Source organism: Aphelocoma coerulescens, chromosome 4 (genome assembly GCF_041296385.1).
Source record: "Aphelocoma coerulescens isolate FSJ_1873_10779 chromosome 4, UR_Acoe_1.0, whole genome shotgun sequence".
Lineage (NCBI taxonomy): Eukaryota > Metazoa > Chordata > Aves > Passeriformes > Corvidae > Aphelocoma > Aphelocoma coerulescens.
The window spans coordinates 1657140-1677292 of record NC_091017.1 but is presented as its reverse complement, the minus strand read 5'-3'; the positions used below and the strand labels follow the sequence as shown (position 1 = coordinate 1677292).

General features: G+C 49.9%; 2 protein-coding genes across 10 annotated transcripts in view; one reads left to right on the top strand and one right to left on the bottom strand.

Annotated features, from left to right (window-relative positions):
- Positions 1 to 10606, top strand: part of RUFY3 (RUN and FYVE domain containing 3) — a 31837-nt gene extending 21231 nt beyond the window's left edge. For 5 of the 9 annotated variants that reach the window (XM_069012388.1, XM_069012386.1, XM_069012385.1 and 2 more), the window contains 10 exons: positions 155 to 247; positions 685 to 765; positions 1145 to 1312; positions 2039 to 2136; positions 4794 to 4913; positions 6015 to 6117; positions 6812 to 6888; positions 8053 to 8080; positions 8327 to 8401; positions 8715 to 10606. In XM_069012388.1, the coding sequence (XP_068868489.1) occupies positions 155 to 247; positions 685 to 765; positions 1145 to 1312; positions 2039 to 2136; positions 4794 to 4913; positions 6015 to 6117; positions 6812 to 6888; positions 8053 to 8080; positions 8327 to 8401; positions 8715 to 8858 (987 nt within the window). In that variant the 3' untranslated portion in view covers positions 8859 to 10606. Of the gene's footprint in view, positions 1 to 154; positions 248 to 684; positions 766 to 1144; positions 1313 to 2038; positions 2137 to 2496; positions 4608 to 4773; positions 5772 to 6014; positions 6118 to 6811; positions 6889 to 8052; positions 8081 to 8326; positions 8402 to 8714 lie in introns of those variants that run through there. The other 4 variants (XM_069012393.1, XM_069012394.1, XM_069012392.1 and 1 more) reach the window with 3 other exon arrangements.
- Positions 10607 to 10698: 92 nt separating this feature from the next.
- Positions 10699 to 17594, bottom strand: GRSF1 (G-rich RNA sequence binding factor 1). Its single transcript, XM_069012395.1, has 10 exons — positions 17415 to 17594; positions 17176 to 17320; positions 16377 to 16532; positions 15931 to 16071; positions 14938 to 15067; positions 12985 to 13145; positions 12713 to 12834; positions 11994 to 12129; positions 11697 to 11780; positions 10699 to 10954 (listed from the first exon to the last, which is right to left on the bottom strand). Exons 1-9 carry the CDS (start codon positions 17577 to 17579, stop codon positions 11722 to 11724), a joined length of 1215 nt encoding a protein of 404 aa, XP_068868496.1. The 5' UTR covers positions 17580 to 17594; the 3' UTR covers positions 10699 to 10954; positions 11697 to 11721.
- Positions 17595 to 20153: the final 2559 nt, after the last annotated feature.

Sequence of the window (20153 nt, the reverse complement as noted above, 5' to 3'; positions counted from 1 at the left end):
GGGAATTCCTCTGAGCCAGGTGTCCTGTCCCTAAGGGTGCTGTGTGCTGCTCGTCCTCTGTTTCCAGCCAAATCTTCCTCATCTGGTGGGGTCAAGAGAGAAAAAAACCAGTGAAGTATGTTTTTGATGTGTTACTGTTGTGTTTTGTTCCCAGCTCGCAGTTGCCAACAACAGGATCATTACACTGCAGGAGGAGATGGAGCGGGTTAAGGAAGAAAGCTCCTACATCCTGGAGTCCAGTCGCAAGGTTGGTGTGTTTCTGTGTGTGTGTGGGGATGATTGCTGAGCCCTGGGGCAGGCCCAGCCTGAATGCCGTGTTTGGAACAGAGTTCATTTCCTTGTGTGTCTCACACAAACCCCACTGCATTAGAGGAACAGCAGGTAGGCCCTGTGCAGAGGGAACAGATGGGCCCTGGCCGCAGGGAATCCTGCCTGGCCATAGGGGCGGAGCAGGGAGCATGTGTGGAGCCGGGAGCTCCCACGGCTTATGGCTTGCTGGGCAAGGTGTCAGGGGACAGGAGGGAGGGGGCCTTACTGAGGGGAGGCAGGAAAATCGGGATACAGGAGTTGTGCTGGTTTGTCCTGAATTGTTGCAGAATTCCAAGTGTTGGGGAAAAGCCAATAATGAGGCCAAGTGAGGGCTGGCAGTACACAATGCCAAGTGAACTGTGTCTGTTACCTCAGGCCACCAAGGACAGAACTGCTGACGGGCAGGCACTGACTGAGGCACGGAAGCAGCTGAAGGAGGAGACTCAGCTGCGCCTGGTGAGGACTGGGGGGCTCGGGGCCCACCCCACAGGGCTGCAAAGGGTCACTGCCATGCTGAGCCCTTGTTCAATACATGTGTGGGGAGAAAAATGCCTGATCTGACAGTATTTAGGAAATAAAATCTTTCCTTAGACCCCTCCATCCCAAAGACAGGCCCATGTAGAATTCCCTGACTCTCTGCTAGCCCTGCTGCACACCTGGCTCTGATACTGGACTGAAAAGTGTGGAGTTACTCTCCTTAAGGGATGTGTGACTCCGAAGCTGCGGCAGTGCAGCATGCTCGCGGGTGGGGAGTGCCTGGGCAGAGGGGAAAGGTGGTTACCCCCTGGGTGATGAGGGGAGCTCCTGGAAATGCTGAGGGCTCCTCGTGTTCCAGGATGTGGAGAAGGAGCTGGAGGTGCAGATTGGGATGCGGCAGGAGATGGAGCTGGCCATGAAGATGCTGGAGAAGGATGTCTGTGAAAAGCAGGATGCGCTGGTGGCACTCAGACAGCAGCTGGACGATCTCAGGGCTCTAAAGCATGAACTGTCTTTCAAGCTGCAGGTAGGGAGCTAAGTCAATGCCGGGAATTCCAGATAAAAGTGAGAGCTGCTGTGTGTTTATTCCTCCTGCCTATTGGAAAGGTGCTGGGCGTGGAAGGGGCACAGGCTGTGCAGCACACTTCTGTCCTGCTGTGAGAACACTGGAACGTGGTGGAGGGTAAAGGCAAATGCAATTTCTTCTGAACAAAAATTCATCGTGGTCCCGAAATGTGCGTGTGAGACGGGGGAAAGCATCTTGTGTGGTTTTGTGGTATGAAAAGAGCTGTGGGAGCTCGTGCTCCAGCACAGTCTGGTGTGGAGGGCACCTGGTGTAACTCCTGTGTGGTGACACGAGCAGACTCTCCAAACAGCAACATGATGCTCAGAATAGATCCTAAAATCAATTTGACAACAGCAAAGAGTTGCTTTTGCTCTCCTTGAGCCAATGGCTTTGTTCAAAACAGCTGAATGATATTAAGGTGTTAACTATTAGCAAGCACTGCATTACATTTCCCATATCCAGGAATCTTCATGGATGGTGGCATTGCTCTGTTGCGGGATCCAGATGGAGCCTGCACCTCTATGGCAAGACATTTGTCCTTGCAATACTGACCTGGCATTTGCTTTTTTAGCACCTTTTCCTGCTTCTTTGCCTTCTGCCCTGTTGTTTCATGGGCCACATGATTTATGGGGGTTTATTTGGGATTTACTACTCCTTACACAAACCCCCCACTGCTCCTTTTCCCAGAGTTCAGACATGGGAGTGAAACAGAAGAGTGAATTAAACAGCCGCTTGGAAGAAAAAACAAATCAGATGGCTGCCACCATCAAACAGCTGGAACAAAGGTAAGACAGGAAACTTGAACCGTGATCCACTGGTGTGTCCTTTAGTGTGGTGTCCCCTGGATCCAGAACGGGCCAGGGGAGAGTCCCATTGCTGGGCTGGACGGGGCTGCCTGAGGAGAGCAGTGGGAGCAGCACGTCTGGGACTTGGTTAATGAGTAGCGCACCGCACTCCATTGGTGCTCTCATTTTAGGGTTTCTGTTGGGAACGGCTCTTGGTAAACAAAGTGGTTGTCTTTGCAACAAGTTTGTGTTTGAAAATGTTTCATGATGCCTACTGAGCTAATTCATATGTTCTTTTTTCTCTTGCTGTTCTTATTTTTTCTGTTTTCTCATCATCCTCATTCTGACTTACTTATACAGTGAAAAGGATTTGGTGAAACAGGCAAAAACCTTAAATAGTGCAGCAAACAAACTGATCCAGAAGCATCATTAGACATTTTTATGTCTGGCCACCTCACAGCTCTGACATCAGAACTCATTTATGAGGGGAGAACTTGAGAATTGCTAAAAGCAACTGTTAAAATATTAATTGTCACCTAAAGTTGATTTGGAATTTGCCGAGTTTTTAAAATCAGTGAGTTTTTCTGCCAAGATTTAGTCGGGTATAAAAATCCCCAACCCTGCCATTTAAACCGTGTTCGAGTACCAACGAGTTGGCCACTAAGCACCCCGGGAAAGCGTCAGCAGTGGGCGAGGTGGCTGTGTCCCGCCGCTGGTGTCACCGCGTGCAGCAGCACAGCCCTCGGCGCGTGCGCGGCTCAGCCGGGGCCGTGGCCAGCTCGGGACAGTCAACTCCTTTTCTGTATTGCCCTTTTTGTGAAGTAGACGAGAAATGCATCCCTGGAAGTTGTTGACAGTAGTTGTGTGCGTACCCCAAGCCGTTCCCCGTTCTCTTCTGTTCTGTGGGTTCAGCCCCGAGTCTGAGCCGAGCGGGCGCGACGCTGGCCCGTCACCGGGAAGACCGGCCCTCCCGTAACCAGCCTGCCTGGATTCTGCCTTAGGGACTTGGGGGGGGGGTGGGGACTTATCCTTATTCCTTTCAACTTCATGTGTCCAGAATTAGTAGCTATAGGTGTCTTAGAGTAACACGGTAGAGTGGTAAGTTCAGTGGAAACCTCCTTCTCTTTGCATTGCTTCTACCTCTGCCAGGAGTCCCTCCAGACATACCCTGTGGTCCTTCCTGATCCAAGGAAGCGGAGGAGAGGTGTTTTGGGAGGTCTCTCCCCTTCCCAGAAAGGGAAGTTACAGGTTTTATAAAAAATAATCTGATCTTTGTTTAAAGGAAACAAAAACATATTAAAAAAAGGAGAAGGAACCCAGTGTGCAGCAGTGGGGAGTGGAGATGGAAATTTGGTCCTTGCCCTTTTCTTGTCTGAGTAGTTGGTGGTTGAAAAGCGTTGCCTTTTACACTTCTTTCATTTTCTTCTGAGTTTGCCTTGCTCAAAACAAATGGAATTTGCTAAGGGAACAAGAGCTAAAGCTGGGAAACGCCTCTCATTAGGAAAAATAATTGCCAGTGTAACACCCTGGTGCAAAGTCTGAAGTAACTGTAGCTTGAACTATTGTAAACTAACATTCTCTGATCACAGAAGTCCCTGTGCCGGCCTCTCGCAGGCTTCAGGTTTATAACTGCTGCTCGAGATTAGTTTTTTCTTTTGGAAGGTCAGATCTGGGGAGTTTCTGTGTCAAATAAGGGGTTTTTTTTCTCTGGTGAGATGCCTGTAGTAATTCTTTGGTGCCAGTTCTCCCCTTGACCTATGGGATGGTGCTCCTTGGGGCAGCGGGTGGCAAATGTGACAAACACAGGAGGGAACACCTTGGTGTGTTTCAAAATCCGCGGGGCTCAGCCTGGTCCCCGTGGATGTGATCATGGGCCACTGTGGGGCTTGTTCCCTGGGCTCCCAGCACAGCCCTGCTGGGAACCTCCCTGCCATGCCCGAGCCGCATGCTTGAACCTATAAACTCACCCCTCAGTAACCCGCTACTAGAAACTCATCCTAACTCCCTGGAGAAGAAATAGTCCTAAGGGAAATGTGGAAGCTTTGATCAAGCTGTCTGAACAGCTGGTTAGGATAGGGAACCCCCTGCCCCATCACACAGTTCTGCTGTAGGAACAGGGGGTTGGATGGTGAGGTTTGTGCTGAAATCAGACAGATTTAAGGATCTGGCTTCTTCTGATATCAGGCCCCGAGTGGGAATGTGTTGGTGTACTGATGCCTGGGGCTTAAGCCAAAGTGTCCATCCATGGGAGAGACCAGGAACATGCACTAATTCTCAATAGAGTAGCTACAACCTATGTTGCAAGTTCCAGTTACCTGTGCAAAGCTGAAATGTAACGTACATTAAACTCCAATTGGACTTAAAATTCTGTGTACTTGAGGTTTGCTTCGAATCTGGATAAAAGTGATGTTTTCTGTTTCTCATCTAATGGCTGTAAACTGTAGTGATAGAATAAAAACTATTGAAAACGAGAGCTTCTGCCTGGTTCACCTGCATTTTGCTTTGCTTTGAACTATTTTCCTCCTTTCCATTGTTTTTACCATTCTCTTTTTTTGGCTTTACCTTTTCACTGGGTTTTTTATTTGTTGGTTGAACTCAGTCTTCCTCCCCACCATGGCTTTTGTTTTTTATCACAAGTTCATGTGGCTCAAATCCAGATTGCGACAGGCAGAGAAGGACCGGCAGCTGGCCCAGCAGGACAACCGGCTCTTCAAGCAGGAGTTTGGGGACAAAATCAACAGCCTCCAGCTGGAAGTGGAAGAGCTCTCCAGGCAGCGGTGAAGAGACCCTTTTCCAACCTCTTTTCTGGGCTGTTGTTGCTGTGTCTAGGGGAGAGCAGGCAGGATGATGGCAGAGGGAAACAGGGGATGGAGTGAGGCAAATTGTGTGTTAGATGCCACGAGGTGTAACTCCAGGGAGGGAAATCCTTGGTAACAGCATCACTTGGATACTGGCACAGGCTGTCCAGAATAGCTGTGGCTGCCCTATCCCTGGAAGTGTTCAAGGCCAGGTTGGATGGGCTTGGAGCAGTCTGACCCCGTGGAAGGTGCCCCTGCCCATGGCACAGGGTGGAACAAGATGGTCTGTAAGATCCTTTCCAACTGAAACCTTCTGTGATTCTGTGATAATTGGGAATCCAAAGCTAACACTAACGATTTGCTGCTCCTGGGCAGGGATTGAGCAGCCAAGTCTGCCTGGAGCAAACACTGAAGGGTCTGGAGCAAGGGCAGTGATTTCGGTTGTCTTACCTGCCACACAGTACTGTGATGTGGATTTTTTTCCCCATTGGAACTGCTCTTAGTTTTGCTGGAAGCCAAACAGAGACCTTGTCAAAAGCCATCACATTTTCCCGTGCAGTGTCATCCACTTGAGCAGTGTCAGGGACACAGACAAATTTCTTTTCTTAAAATAGAAGAGCATCTCCTGCAGCCTTGACGCACGTGTGGCTTGTTGCAAGGTCACTGGGATGAATTCTGTGGGACCATTGCTGCGTGCATGGAGAAGTTTTTTCCCCTCTTCCCCTCCTGGCCCAGCTTTGTGTTTCCTTTTTCAAAAAGGTGCTCAACCAACCAGAAAATGGCTTCGGTCAGCAATTGGTGCAAGGTCCTGGGTGTGCATGGGTGAGCTTAGGAGGACATGGGCAAATGGGTCTGGTTTTGCATCAGTTGGATGCTAAATTGTACCAGAATTAGAAGGACGTGTAGATTTTTCATCCTGACACATTATGGCTTAACACACTGCGAGACAGCTTTGGGGTTCCAAGAGGCAGTTTTAGCTCCTGAGTTAGGGGTGTGGAGAGAGGGTCGAACAGTTCATCAGTTGTCAGTGCTAAGTGTCCCAAAACCATCCTTTATTCACAATTCCACCTGGTATTCCAGGAGCCACCTAGAACTGGAGCTAAGGCGGGAAAGAGACAGATGGTCTCACAGTCACCAGCGCAGCCAAGAAAGCAAAAAAGGCCCAAAGAATTGGCTCAGACAGGTAACGTGACTTGGGTTTTTGGCTCGGGTTTGAGGTAACAGTTTCGTTTGGCTCTTTGCTTTTCCTGAGCTTTCTCAGGCAATAAATGGTTGTCATTAATGTGCCACAACCGGAGGAGCTTCGGGGAGATTTGTACACACTCTGACCAGGCAGTTTGAGTTGTAACAGTGAGAACTGTGCAGTAACAGAGGTGGCTTCTGCAGTTCTGTTTCTCCCTGTCCTGCTTGAATGGTGCAGTTTTGTCTTATTTGACCAATATTACACAATTTCAGTGAAGTGCTTTAGGCCTCATGGCTCAGCTGTGACCCACATCTCAGCTAGGGAGAAGGAGAGGATTCTTTTCTTTGCTGGCTGGGAAAGTTTGTCTCTGGTCAGCTTTTGCAAAGCCTCTTCAGCCCATCCTTGTTCTCAACCTCTGCTCTGCAAATAAGAACTGCTGGTGACTGTTTCTGGTAACAGGAGGTCATGGGACCCCTGCCCATCTCTGAGAGGCACAGTCCCCTCTGTACACTGCTGAAGGAAAGCATGGAGAGCTGCTCCCAGGGGAGACTGGGGCCCAGATACCCCTCTGTGCCAAGGAGGGGCAGAGCAGTATCCCAGAACAGCAGTGCCAGTTCTCCCCTTGCAGTGTGGCAGGAATGAAACTGGAGTTTTCCTCTGGTGCAGCTGATGGGTGAGTGTTTCCTTTTGGCAGGATGGGAAGCTCAGAATCCAGGAAGAAAATGCTAAACTGAAGCAGCCGCTGAGAGAGAACAGTGTCCTGCCGCACAGGTAGGGAAGGAAACAAATCTCATTTCTGCCTCTCCTTTCCAAAGTCCTGCTTTCCCCTTCTCAAATTTCCGTGCCAACAGGGCATTCAGAATAGTCCAACTTTCCTTTTTAAGAAAGATTTCCAATGTCATGCCCTTTGTTGAGCTCTCTGCCGCTTTTCCATAGCTCTCGAAGGCAAGGCGGAGGTTCTGTTGTTCATCAGTGCGTTCAGATGGGGAAAGCTCTGTGTCTCTCCCATTTACCTTTGAATTTTTTTCTGTCTAAATCTGCTGTTTACTAATTTTTCTGACTCAAGAATCCTTGGTAAGCCAAATGCAAGACCTTTGGAACTCATGTCCAAAGCATATTTGGTGAGGGAAAGGAAAAGGGTGGTTGGACCTCCTAAAAGAGAAGCTGTTGGGGAAAGAAAACCTGAAGTGAGGTTTTAAGAAGATGGCTGTGTAACATTGTGGTTCAGGTCACTTGTTTCCAAGCTAAATTATTACAGAGGAAGATTGTTGTTGCAGGATTTTAGTATTTGGTTTTAGAAGTTAAAAGGTGTTTTCAAAGCCCCTGGGCACAGCTCAGTGCTGAGGCTTTGGCTCGTGGACGGAACAGCCCATTGGAAGTGCTCTGACTGTCAGGGCTCTGCTGCAGTGTCTCGAGTGCCAGTGGAAAGGCACTCTTCATTGAGTTAATCAGTGAGTTAATCAATGAGTGAATCAGGAAACTATCCTCTTAAAAATAGCATAAAGCAGTTCAAATCTGGTTTGCAGGATACTAAAAACCTTCCAGGCCTGAGATGCTTTTTACCCCCCTTTCACCTGAGTGTTTAAGCAAGTGAGGGTCAGGTTGATGGTTCACAGGCCTTGTGGTACTTCATTGCTGCTTTTGACAGCAGGGCTAGGGATCAAACCTGCAGGCCTATGTTTAAAGCCAGTTCCAAACTGTTTTGCTCTAGCACCTCAACAGTCTTTTCTGTGTTCATGCTCCCTCTCCTCTGCTCTCCTGAAGGCATTTTGCAATTTTTTCTTCTGCTCTTCCCACTGAACCAGGAGAGCTACTGAAAAATCTGGGGAGGGTTTTAAAAACAGGATGAGGGAATTCCCTGGTAGCACAGATGTTTTATTTAAAGGCTCTGGTGATGGAAGGCCTGCTCCAAGTGACACTGTTGTTCCCTTGTAGGTCACCCAGCGGCATGCAGGAAGAGCAGGTGGGTGATTCTCCTTCTTGGTGGTTTTGCTCTTTTCCTATAAATCAGCTGGACCAAAATCCACTACTCCTCCTCCTCTGTGGGCCTGGCAAAGCACAGCTAGACTCCCAGAGTGCCACTGGGAATTTCTGCTTCTGTCAGCTGGTTCCCAGTGAAAACGATGTTTAGTTCCCCCCCCTGTTGCTGCAGAGCTCTGCCACAGGAGCTGTGTAAAGCAGAATATCTTGGTTTTGCCTTGGGCTTTAGGAGCAGCTGTCAGGCCCTGGACACGCCGAGATCTGCCAGCTGTGCCAGGAGGAGAACAGCCGGAGCCAAAGAAAGGTAACTCCTGGATTTGTACTGGCATCTCCCACAGCCGGTCACTGTGAGTTCCCTCTGGTTTTTGTGGTGGAATCACAAATTCCTGTTGGTGACTTGTACCAAGAAATGAGCCCTTGCAGGCCCCTCTGCCCTTAACATAACTTTGTTAAATGCTAATGAGGTGATGGTTCCTGCTCCGCCCTGTTCAGTGGTTTGTTCTCCCTCCCCCTTAGCAGCTTCTTCCCTTCTTCAACTCAGCATTTGTTCTCTCCCGAGTTGATCTGCCAGAACCTGAACCTCGCCTTGACTTCTCTGTCCTTTTCCTGCATTCCAGAACATCTGCAAGAACTGTGGGGGCACCTTCTGTGAAGCCTGCTCGGTGCATGAGCTGCCCCTCCCATCCAGCATCAACCCCGAGCGCGTCTGCAACCCCTGCCACCAGCGGCTCATCCAGCAGTATTCCAGCAGCCCCTTGTAGGGAACGGGCGGCACAGAGGTGACGAACAACGGCTGTAGCTGATGGTGTTTCTGGAGTTGTTCAGGGGGAATGTGAAGACACCTGCCCATGTGCTTTGGAGGTCGGAAGGGAAGCAGCTTCTTGGTGTTTAGAATCTCCTGTTACTGAAACAACAGTCTGAGCCCTTCCCTGTACCAAAATCTGCCTGTGCTGTGGAGAATTGCACTGGGGATGTCACATGGAGCAGCCCCAAGGTGTGCCTGAGCAGTCTCAGGACTCTGGGAGCCCCTGCCCAAACCAGAGCTGTTGTCTGCATGTGGAAGCTGGGAGTGTTCTCGCCCTCACGTGTGTGGCGTGGGTATGTGCTGCTGCTGCTGCTGAGCAAAGGCTCCCCAAAATCCAACAGGAGTGTTGGTATTCCTCATGTCTGGCTGCACTTGAAATCCCATTTCCCCTTTTCTGTTTGCCCTGGACAGGCTGGCTTATCCTGGGAACGCCGGTGGGTGGTGGTGTGAGCAGGGCAGGTGGAACACCAGTGAACACATGCTCCCTGCACTTCCTTGGCTCAGGGCTCTGACCAGGGGCTTAGTCTGCACAGGGATACCCCAAACCAAGCTGTGAATGTTCTGTTCCCCCTCTGTGCTTTACAGGCTGGGCCCAATCCCCATCAGACACAGGTTTAGGGCCACTTGGATCCACCTCTCCACCTTGCGCACACAGAAACATTGTTACAATAAACCTAGTGTTTCACTTTTTGTTGGATCAAAACTAAATGGGAACACTCTTCACCTGTTGTTAGAAATTTTAATTGCAAATACAGTTCAGAGAGGCTTCATGGTTCATGCCACATCGTTTTTTGTTACTGTTCCCTCAAGGAATTTTGTTTGTCCAAAAAGCAGTGGTGGCTTTCTTGTGTCATAGGAGTGTTTGCTCCTGGTGTACTGGTACCTCCTGCAGTCTCTGAGACCACAGAATGTCCTGTAGTTCATAGAAAAATGGATGCATTGGTGTGACAAATGCACTGGGGTTTGTACAGATGTTGTTAGGGGGTAGCTGTTGATTCCTTGGAGGGGATTTTCTAGTCATTAGATTGGCTAGAACCACAAGAAAAAGCCTCTTGGAGCTGAGGTACTGACATGGTCGGTGCTGGTTTGTACCAGGAATCACCTCTCCTAGATCCTTGTAGGACTTGGCATGTTCAGCCACCCAACTTCTACTCTTTACTGCTCTTTTGCCCCCTGGGGTAGCTTCCTGACCCATTTCTTTGCTGCTATCCCCTAAATTATGGCAGGAGCTGTAAACAGTGTTGAAATACCAAAAGCCTGGAATTCAGGTGAATTCCTGAGTTCTCTGAAGGGGTGAAACAACTGGAGATGGATGGAGAAAACACTGAATTTAGTGTTAGTAGTTTTGAGTACATGCTGTACGCAATTCAACAGTGTGAATTCCTGCACCCAACCCCAGTGTGACCCATCCCCTGAGGAGAAAATAACACCCAGGCAATGCAGAGGGAGCATTAAACTGGAAATGGAGGATTAAAGTCCATGGCGGAGGGAGGTGGCTGAGCCCCCTTCAGAGCACAGCACTGGTGGCTGCCCTGGGACTGGCATTTCGGAAGGTGGGAGTGGGACCATGCTGGCTGCCAGCTCCCTCTGTGCTCAGGTACTCTGTGTGATGCCAGGCTGGGCTGACACCTGGACCTTGGGAATGGGGGGGCAGGTTTTCTGATGTTAGTTTTGTTCCACACAATAAAAGAACTTGATCATCCATATCCTGCCTCCTGAGTGGTCTTTCCATCCCATTCCCCTTGGGCTGGAGGTATGAAAGGATTCAGCGCACCGGTGTGCACCTGTGTGAGGACTTAGATCACTCAGCTGTTAATTGGCAATCCTGGTGTTTTATTAACGCACCCTGATGCACCTGGAGCCCAGGACTGCTCCACCCTGCAGCCTTGGCCATTCCCACTGCAGCTGCTACTGGTGCAACTCCCCACAGCCCATCACTTTTATTACAAGCTCTTACACAAGGCTGAACCAATCTTAGCTCGTCCTCCTCGCTGAGTGGTGACACTTGGACCTCATCTTCATGCTCATACCCACGGAATGCGTTCGTTTGGCCTTAAAACAAGGTAGAGGAAAAATAAAAATCACTCCCTCACTGTGGCATACTGCTTTCCTTTTTTTCCCCAATGCCCACTGCATTTTATTCCCAGTTAATACTCTCTTAGAATGAAATAGTACAGTTTGACAATAGTAAAATACCACAGCCTGCAGGTGGGACACGCTCAAGTGGGGCAGCAGCACAGGCACACAGAGGGGGGGCACAGGCACCAACAGGAGGGAGCTGCCAAGGAAGGGTGGGATGCAGGTAGGAGGTGGGAGTGCACATCCTGAACCTGCTCCAAGGACTTATCCCTGGCCTGGATTACAAACCCCGGATGGATGGGCTGCCCTCCCTGCTGCAGGGGCCAGGGCTTGGGGAGCAGTGACCACCACCCCACCCTTTCTGAGGGGAATTCATGGAACAAGCTGTCCACTGCCTTCCGTGGTCACATCAAACCCCATGCCATCCGAAAGACCAATTACTATGAAGCCACATCTATGGGGAATGTTTAGCCATGGTTCCTCTTGCCAGGGAATGTAACTCCATCAGAGCTTTTCATGCTGCCTCTGGGCTGCGGGACGGGCATCTGTGGAATCTGGAGGTGCAGGCTGTGGGATCCAGGCTGGACACCTGGTGTTCCCTTCAGCCTCTCTATGTTTTACCCCTTGGGTTGGTTGGAATACCAGGGACTGTGAGCATGAGGCACATGTTCACGTTGGTACAAACACAGCAGGACAGACAGACGGATGCACTTACCAAACCTGCGCCTGTGCTGCTGTCACTAGCAGTTCTCCTTTCCCTGTGGATGTTCGTTCAGGAACAATTCAATGGCACAGCACTCTGGGGAATGGAAAAGAGTTGGGCCGGGGTCAGACACTTGCGTGTGTTACATTGTCTTTTTTTTTTCTCTCTGCAAAGCCCATGGCACATTACACCTGGAAAGCTACACTCAAGTGATCCCTTTGCACAGGGTGTAACAGCAGCTGGATGAGCTGTGCCAAACCCTCTGAGGTCTCAGTCCCGGGGCTATAGGATCTCCTCTCTTTTTCTCACCCATCTGTGACCCCTCCTTGGCCATTGCTGCAACTGCATCCTTGTGGCTCTTGAAGTGCACATCAGCCTCTCCTGTGGCATCTCCATGGGAGTTGTATTCCACCAAGATCCTTGTGGGTCTCAGCGGAGCAAAAAACTGAAAAGGAGGAAAGTAAGAGAGTTTGGTGAGAAAGAAACGACAGTAATGCACCCTATTCCCCAGAAACTCAATGGTTTTACTCCCAAAACCTGCTAACCCATGGGGGGGGGGTCTGAGCTCCTGAGTAGCAAAAGGCTCCCTGATCCATCTGCGTGAAGCTGAGGCACTCCCCAGTCACCTGTCACCCCCTGTGAGCTCCTGGCATAGGAACTCCTGCCAGGAACAAAACTCCTCACACGGCACCCGTGTTCTGTACACATCAGTGCAGGTCCATGTACACTGTTACCACTTCTGTGCAGTCAGCTACTCTGAAATCTTGCCTTAGATTCTCAATGGCTCCTCAAGCCTAGTGATGGATATTAACATATCCCAGCAAGCCTTAATTCCCTTTTATTCATGGAGAGGAACAGATCCCTGCTGGGCCCCTGAGGCCACAGCTGTCCAAAGCCACAGGGCACTGAGGACTAACAGACACTAATTAATTAAAAGACTGCAATTGCTGCAGCTGTTAACAATTAACTGAGGGTTTGCACTGGTAATGACATAACCACATTTCAGCTGTAGCCTCACTGTTACTCACATTTATTATGTCCTGGGCACTAGCTTGGGAAGGAAAACCCCTCATGTGGACAAAGTGCTGTGGTGGTGATGGGGTGTTCTCAGACTCTAAAATGTTCTTTTCTGTTCCTTCCCTGCACAATTCTGTGGAATGGAGAGAAAAACCATCACTAGTGCTTGCAGTGCTCCCCTCCCTCATGTGAAAGCTGTGGGCACATGGGGTTGGAGGGGTTTTCAGCCACTGGGGTGACACGAAGGGACCTTGAGGAACACTCATGACAGGGAGGGACTCACTAATTTCTCCTTCAGCATCGGAGCCTCCAGTGTCTCTCCAGCCCCTTTCTTCAGAGATGGACTCATACTCTCTCCTCGCTTTGGAGTAGGCCATCACCTGCTTGCTGTAGGGCATGTGCCTTTGCATCTGGTGCTTTCTGCTCACATACACTTCTATATACCTGGAATCCAAAGGGAAAGAGCACATGGCATGCCCAGCACTTGGGGCTTGGAGAAAGTACCTTCCTGATGTGTCCTGCCTTGGCTCTGCTCAGGTACTGGGGGTGAGAGCCCTGCTGTGGCACACCAAGGTGCTGAATAATTAATTCATTTCACTGGCACAGTTCTCTTTAACTGAGGCTGTTTTCCCCTCCCTGCACTTCTGCAAACTGCACTGATTTCTACAAACCCCAAATTTAACACCCTACCCAGCCCCAAAACAGGTCCCAGAACAGGCAGAATCACAGAAGCACAGGGTCACAGGAAATACTTCAGTGGAGACCTAAGGTTTTCCATATGCCTATGAAATTGATGGGACTTCACTAGCAGTGTTAAACCAGGCAGTTTCCAGAGCACTGAAGGAACTGTGTGATGAAAAGGAAATATGGACACTCAAGGGAGGGGGCCTTTCTCCTTTCCTGAAGGGAGCAAGCAGCCAGAGCAGGGGAAGTAACCTTGTGTACAGGCTGACAGAGCTGACAGCTCAGCCTCCCTGAGTCCCCAGTGAGCACTGGGCACTGCTGGAGGCCAGCTCTGGATAAAACCAGGAAGAATGAATGGGAGTAAGCTGCCAGCAATTCTGAAAACCCCTCCATTTCTTTGCTAATCACATGGAAATGGAGGTGTGTGAGCTCAGGTGGGCAAGTCAGGTCAGTTCTTGTTCTGACAAAAAACAACTGACAGTAGATTTGGAATTAATCTCTACTCAAGAGGAGGGGAGTCCTATTAATTCAATTAATTAATCAAATTTTGCCTGTGGAGCAGCTGTTTTCTTTTAATGAGAGTGGGGAGGGTGACAAACACAAGGAAATGCAGCCTGGGAATAGGAAGTAAGGACGTAAAAGGAAGTTGGTGGGCAGGAGGAGAGGTAAGGTTTGGAAAACTTTTATTATATGGGGTGCAGACAAAGTTTTACACATTACTGAAGTCAGAATAACTCAGCAGGGAAAAGTACCCTTGGTTCTTTGGGTTTTCCTTTCTGAGCACAGCTCTGGAGGTATTTAAAAGCTGTGTAATGTGGTGCCGAGGGACAGGGTTTGGGGGTGGGCTGGGCAGTGTTTAGGTTAATAGTTGGGCACAATGACCTTAAAGGCCTTTCTCAACCTAAATGATGATTCTGGGAAAAGGTGGCCTGTGCTTCTGTTTGAGCTTCTGAGAGAGGCTCTTGGGAGGTAAGTGTGCGGCACAGGGCTCAGTGCTCTAGAACGAAATGGTTAAATTCCCTGGGGGGATGTGGTCACCAAAGAGGTGGGAGGTGGTGTGGTGTGATGCTGGCCAGCAGTCACTGCTGGGAATGGACTCAAGGCAGGTAAGCTGCGCTTCAAACAGGGACTCCTTGAGAGGAAACACAGGCTGTGCCTGGCACTGGGCTGAAGGGCAGGGGGATGGCTGCCAAAATTGCCCAAATCATGGAGGAACCTAGTGGAAATTTGGCAGGATCACATGTCTGAAGGAGGGGCAGGACCCCCGTGCACTGAGGCCTGGGCAGACTGTGTCTATCTAGTGTTCCCCACTTTGGAGGCTGTCACCCCTTTTCACTGGGATGAGAATGTCTTCAGGAACACCTAAAAAACAGGAGACTTTCTGAGAGGCCCCAAATTCCCCCAAACTATGAGTGCTGCAGGTGCCTCTGCTCTCCTTAATTGCACTGTGAGTGTGAGATGAGCTGCTTCACCCTTCAGGAAGCCAGCTCCAAGTCACACAGGTGCTTCACACCACGTTCTCCTACCCCCTGAACTCCAGGGACGTACCTACCTATTTCCCATGTATTCCCTGTGCCGCAGCAGGGCTTTAGCCGCCATTTCAGGAGCCGCAAACTGCACGAAAGCTTCTCCTGTTCTTCTGTCTCCCCGGTAAATAAAAGCTATGTCTGCTATTTTCAAACCTAGAGATGGCAGGGGAGAAAAAGGCATTGGCTGTGGCAGAAACTTGTGCTATAGTTCAGAAAGCCTTTTTCTTTGGGTTTTTTTTTTCCCCCTTATCTTCTGGTTTTTGACAAGCTACTTGGGCAGCTAAATAGTTCTGAAACAACTGTTCATGCTGGCCTAAGTACCTTTTTTAAACTCCAATTTGTTTGCTTTGAGGCAGTTTTCACAGAAGCCTTAATTTAAAAAGGAATCAACTTGAGGCTTCAAGTAACTGAATCCAAGTTCCAGACAACAAGTAGATCAAGAGCACAAATGTTCTTGAAATTTTCTCTTATTATGGTACTTTTTTTCCTGCATTTTTTAAAACTCAAGTCAGAGTCAGTGCATTTCACTTTTTGTGCTGTAGAGTATCATCTTAGGGAACCAGGACGCAGACTGCTCCAGCACTGAGCGTGGGACAAGGATTCAGGTGGCATATGTGACCTACCCATCCCGATGTCACAGCTAGGAACGCCCACGCTGCATCACCTGGGCTCTAACTGTCACACAAGTCTTCCTCCTTCTCAAGTTTGCCAAATTATGCACTGGTAGCAATCCAACTGCAAATCACAGCATCTGGTCCCCTTCCTTTGCTTCCCCTGGGCCCAAATCGGAGCACTGAAAGTACTGATCCTGGGTTAGACCTGTACAAGGTCAGAGGTGCAGGGAAAGTCTGCAGGGTGCTCAGAAAGCCTGAGTGACTTCTGGGGAACAGCAACTCCTTGAGGTGTTTAAGGTGTTCAAGGCTGCATGTGCTTTGCCTTGCTCCTTGAGGAACAACAGCATCAACTTAAGGAAGTGAATGCCTGGTAAAGGAAGAGCATGGCCCAGGCTGAGTTACCTGAGAAGAAATCTGCAATGTCCTCCTCGGTGGAGGTGAAGGGGAGGCCTCGGAGCAGCACAACTCCGTCGTTCATGGCCTGCGACTCATCCCGCAGGCTCCGCAGCAAGCCCTCCACATCGCTGTCGTGGACTTCAAAAACTGCAAGGAACGTGGGCACGGAGTGTTTTCCCACATGGCACTGGCAGCAGGCACTCTGCAGGCACTCTCCTAAGGCAGCTTTCACCTCCTGCAAAGCTCCATCCCGTTTCCTCCCCCAGCCCACACTCTGTGGTCCTGCCCCTCTGCCTTCCCTGGCCAGCCTAGGAAATTCTGGCCCAGTGGTGCCTTGGTGGCTGATCTGCTGCTCGGTTCCACCCCTGCACACCAGCCCACTTCAGTAATCAAAGAGTGCTCTTTCCCTGGAGAGTTTCATTGCAACGTAACTTGCGCTGTTCCAAGCCCACCTTTCACGTAGCGTGGGCCCATGTATCTCAGGTGCTTTTCCAGGGCTCTCTGGACGTCTGCTTTGGACTCCAGCTCGATCAAGGCATCCCCCCTGCGCCTCCCATCCTTGTTTAAGAGGAAGTGTATCCCGTTCTCACCGTTTCGAATTCTACAGCCTGGAAACGAAGGGACACACAACACAGGAGCCTACAGGACTGCATCAAACAGGGGGATCTACAGCCCACAGGGCTCATCCCCTCAGCACTGCAGAACAAAGGGCAGAACACTTGCACTTCCACCATGAAGTCTAACGTCAAACCGACTTGCTTTAATTTGGCAGGTTAGCGAGTAATTTAAAAACTTGCATCTGGCCTCTGGGAAGATGCAGCACAGTAGGGAGGATCAGCCCCACAAAGGTATGTAACAGCTATGAATTAGGATCAGAAAACAACGCCGCATTGTAATCAATGAAACCTTCCAGTCTCTTGAAAAGAGAGGAGTTTGGGCCAGCCATAGTGGTCTGTAAGAGCATCACTTTGAATTGGATTGCCTTTGCTGTGGAGACACTGATTAAGAAGGGAAAGACTCGCCCAATTAAATTTAAGAGACCATAAGGAGGAGCTTCTGGTCAGTGTCCAGCAGTTTGTAAGCTGATTATTCCCTTTAGACATGTCAATTGTGAATAATTTTGCAGTAATAATAAGACCTCATCTTTCTCAGGCTAACGATCTCTAAATTTTCCTTCTGTTAAGTAGTCATGAACTAATGGGCTCAACACCAGCATGCAGAACAGTTAGGCAGGCAAATGAACACCCATACTATCAAAGAAGGTGAGGACATCTTCCTCGGTGCACGAGAACGGGAATCCTTGTGCCCTGACGAGGTAGACATTGTCGCTTTCCGCATTGGGTGAGGCGGGCTCCTGCTCTGAGAGGCGACCTTCCTGGGACGGGGCATCTGTGACCTGTCACGGACACAGGAGAGAAGCCCCCGGGTGAGAAGCGGGAGGCTGCAGTTTCCCGCAGGGGTCGGTGCCCGCCATTTTCGCGCGGCCGTACCTGGCTGTAGGCGCGGAGCGCGGCGCTGAGCGGGGCCGGAACCGGAACCGGGACCGGAACCGGGACCGGGGCGGGCCGGGGCAGGCGCAGCGCGGGCGGCAGCGCCGGGCCCCGGCCCAGCAGCAGCGCGGACAGAGCGCGGCGGGCGGCGGCGGCCACGGCCATGCCGGGGATCGCGGCTCCGCCTCCGCGACCTTCCTTCCTTCCCGGCAGGCGCTGCAGGGGAAGCGCTTCCCGGGCACCGCCGCGCTGCCCCCGGCGCTCGGGGGGGTGCTGGGAGCTCTGCCCGGGCTGCGGCTGGGGCTCCCCGGGCCGGGGCGGGCGTTCGCGGCTGTCACAGCCTATCGCTTTTCCTATCGCGGAGCTGTGTCTTAGAATGGCCTGCGTTGGAACGGAACTTAAAGATCTTCCCGCTCCACCCCCTGCCATGGGTAGGGACAACTTCCACTACACCAGGTTGCTCCAAGCCCTGTCCAGCCTGGACATGAACGCTTCCAGGGATCGGGCAGCCACAGTTTTTCTGGGCAACCTGGTGCCAGGGCCTCACAGTGAAGAATTTATTCCCACTGTCCCATCCAACCGTGCCTTCTGTCAGTGTCAAGCCATTGCCCCATGGCCTCTCACTCCAAGCCCTTGTAAGTAGTCTCCATCTTTCCTGCAGGCTCCCTTCAGGCACTGGAAGGCTGCAATTGGGTCACCCTGAAGCTTTTCTTTTCCAGGCTGAAAAAATCCTAATTCTCCTAGCTTTTCCTCATAGCAGAGGTGCTCCCTCCTTCTTATAACCTTGGTGGCTTCCTCTGGGCTCCCTCCAATTGGTCACTGTCCTTCCAGTGCTGAGGACCCCTGAGCTGGATGCAGCATTGCAGGTGGGGTCTCACCTGAGCAGGGCAGAGGGGAGGAATCCCCCCCTTCCCTGCTGCCTGTGCTGTGAGGATGAGCCCAAGACACAGATGGTTTCTTGCAAAACAAAGTTTTAAGTTGGGCTTCATCACTGACAAGCCTTTTACACCCCTTCCCTGGAGACTGATTTTCCAAGAGAGATGATTTTCTCCCGCTCACTTCCATCCCCGTTTGAAGGTCTCAGAGATGGAGACAGTCTTGCTGTCATTGCTGCATCCAAGAGGGATAAGGGGGAAAGAGCTGGCTTAAGTGCACACATGGGGAAGGTAGATCATGCTGAGCCCAGAAAAAATTTTTTCAGATGAAACAAAATGAGTAGGAAAAGGCAAGCCAGAATCCCGAGCCACAACAGTGGAGGAACCCAAGGAGGGGCTGTGGAGGCTCAGATCCAGGGTATTCAGGCAGGTATCCAAGCAGCTGGCCAGAAGGAGGATGTGCCAGGCCAAGCAGGACCCCCAGCATCAGGAAGATGATGAGAGCCATGACAGCCAAGATAATCCTCTATTTTCCAGCACCCTGTAGTGGTAGCCTGGGGATCGCTGAGTAAGAGTTGCAATTTCAAGCCACTGCAAACTATCAAACCCAAAATACAATCTTGGGTTTTTCAGCACAACTCTTTCATCTTGTTGTGCTGCCAACACACTCATTTATCAGAAGCCTTGAACGTTTCTTATCACCATTTTGAAAATGTGAACAAGCTACTTTATGTCACCCTCTTGTTGCTGGCTGGTGCTTTTGTAAACTATTCCTTGTAACAAACTTTCACATGACAGACTATAACCCTGAGAATAGCACCGCCTCCTGCCAACAGCACTCTCAACCCTTCTGAAAGTTGAAGGTAAATCATGTACTGTGCACATTTTCAAAGGAATGTTGACCTCGATGCTCAAGTGGTTCACATTCCAGTTTTTCATAGCCTACTTGCCAGGTTTCTCTTCAAAATCCTCTTTAAGTAAGCAAGCAAATGCTATAGGAGAAAAAAAAATTAAGATAACTGCAGGAATTCATCTCGAGCACTTATCTGTATCTAGATTGGCTTTTGTGCTTTCAGTTGAATAAGCAGATCCCTAAATCTTAGGGACCAAGGGAATGTTAGGTGCATTTTTCTCTTGTGACCCAAGCAGGGTGCAAGGAAGAGTCTCTTGAAGGGATGCACATCTTCTACCCATTTTCCCTTTGATTTGCTTTCTTGGCAAGTGCAGGAAAAAACACCCACTGCTGTTTGTCTGGCAGCTTGTCAGGTTTGTGAGAGTTACCCTTAGAGGGCACCATGTTGTTGGGCAACTGCTGGCACTGAAGTTTCCATGGAATCTCAGAGCTTCCTTAGTTACACGATGGATCAGAGCCTCCGCACCTATGGTAGAATATAAAGGTCACCCTAGGACAAGAGAATTTGCATTTCGTCACTCGACAGAACTGCTGTTGAATGAAGTCAGCTTAGGAGAGGGAATCTGCCTCCGTACAAATCGAAAATCCCAGGAGATGCCTCCATACTGCTGTGGACCAAGAATTTATCTGCCTTGGAAAATTTATCTACCTGGGAGGATGCCTTTTTCATTAATAATGTCAAACAGGCTGCTGTTAAGAATACTTGATACCAGCTATTCTTTAGTTTGATAAGACTAAAATTGATGATCAGAAAATCATCAGATGTGTTACTAAAACAAGTGCTTATTTTACACTGGGAAACATTCCTTATCCCTCTGTGTAATCTGCTGTCAAGAAAAATTTACCTTCTGTTCTCTTGTAGTATTTTCCAAAATTATTTATACGCCGTGTTATTTTTCCAAACAAAATGTTGCTTCCCCTTTTTTGTATTCCCGATCCTATGCACGTGTT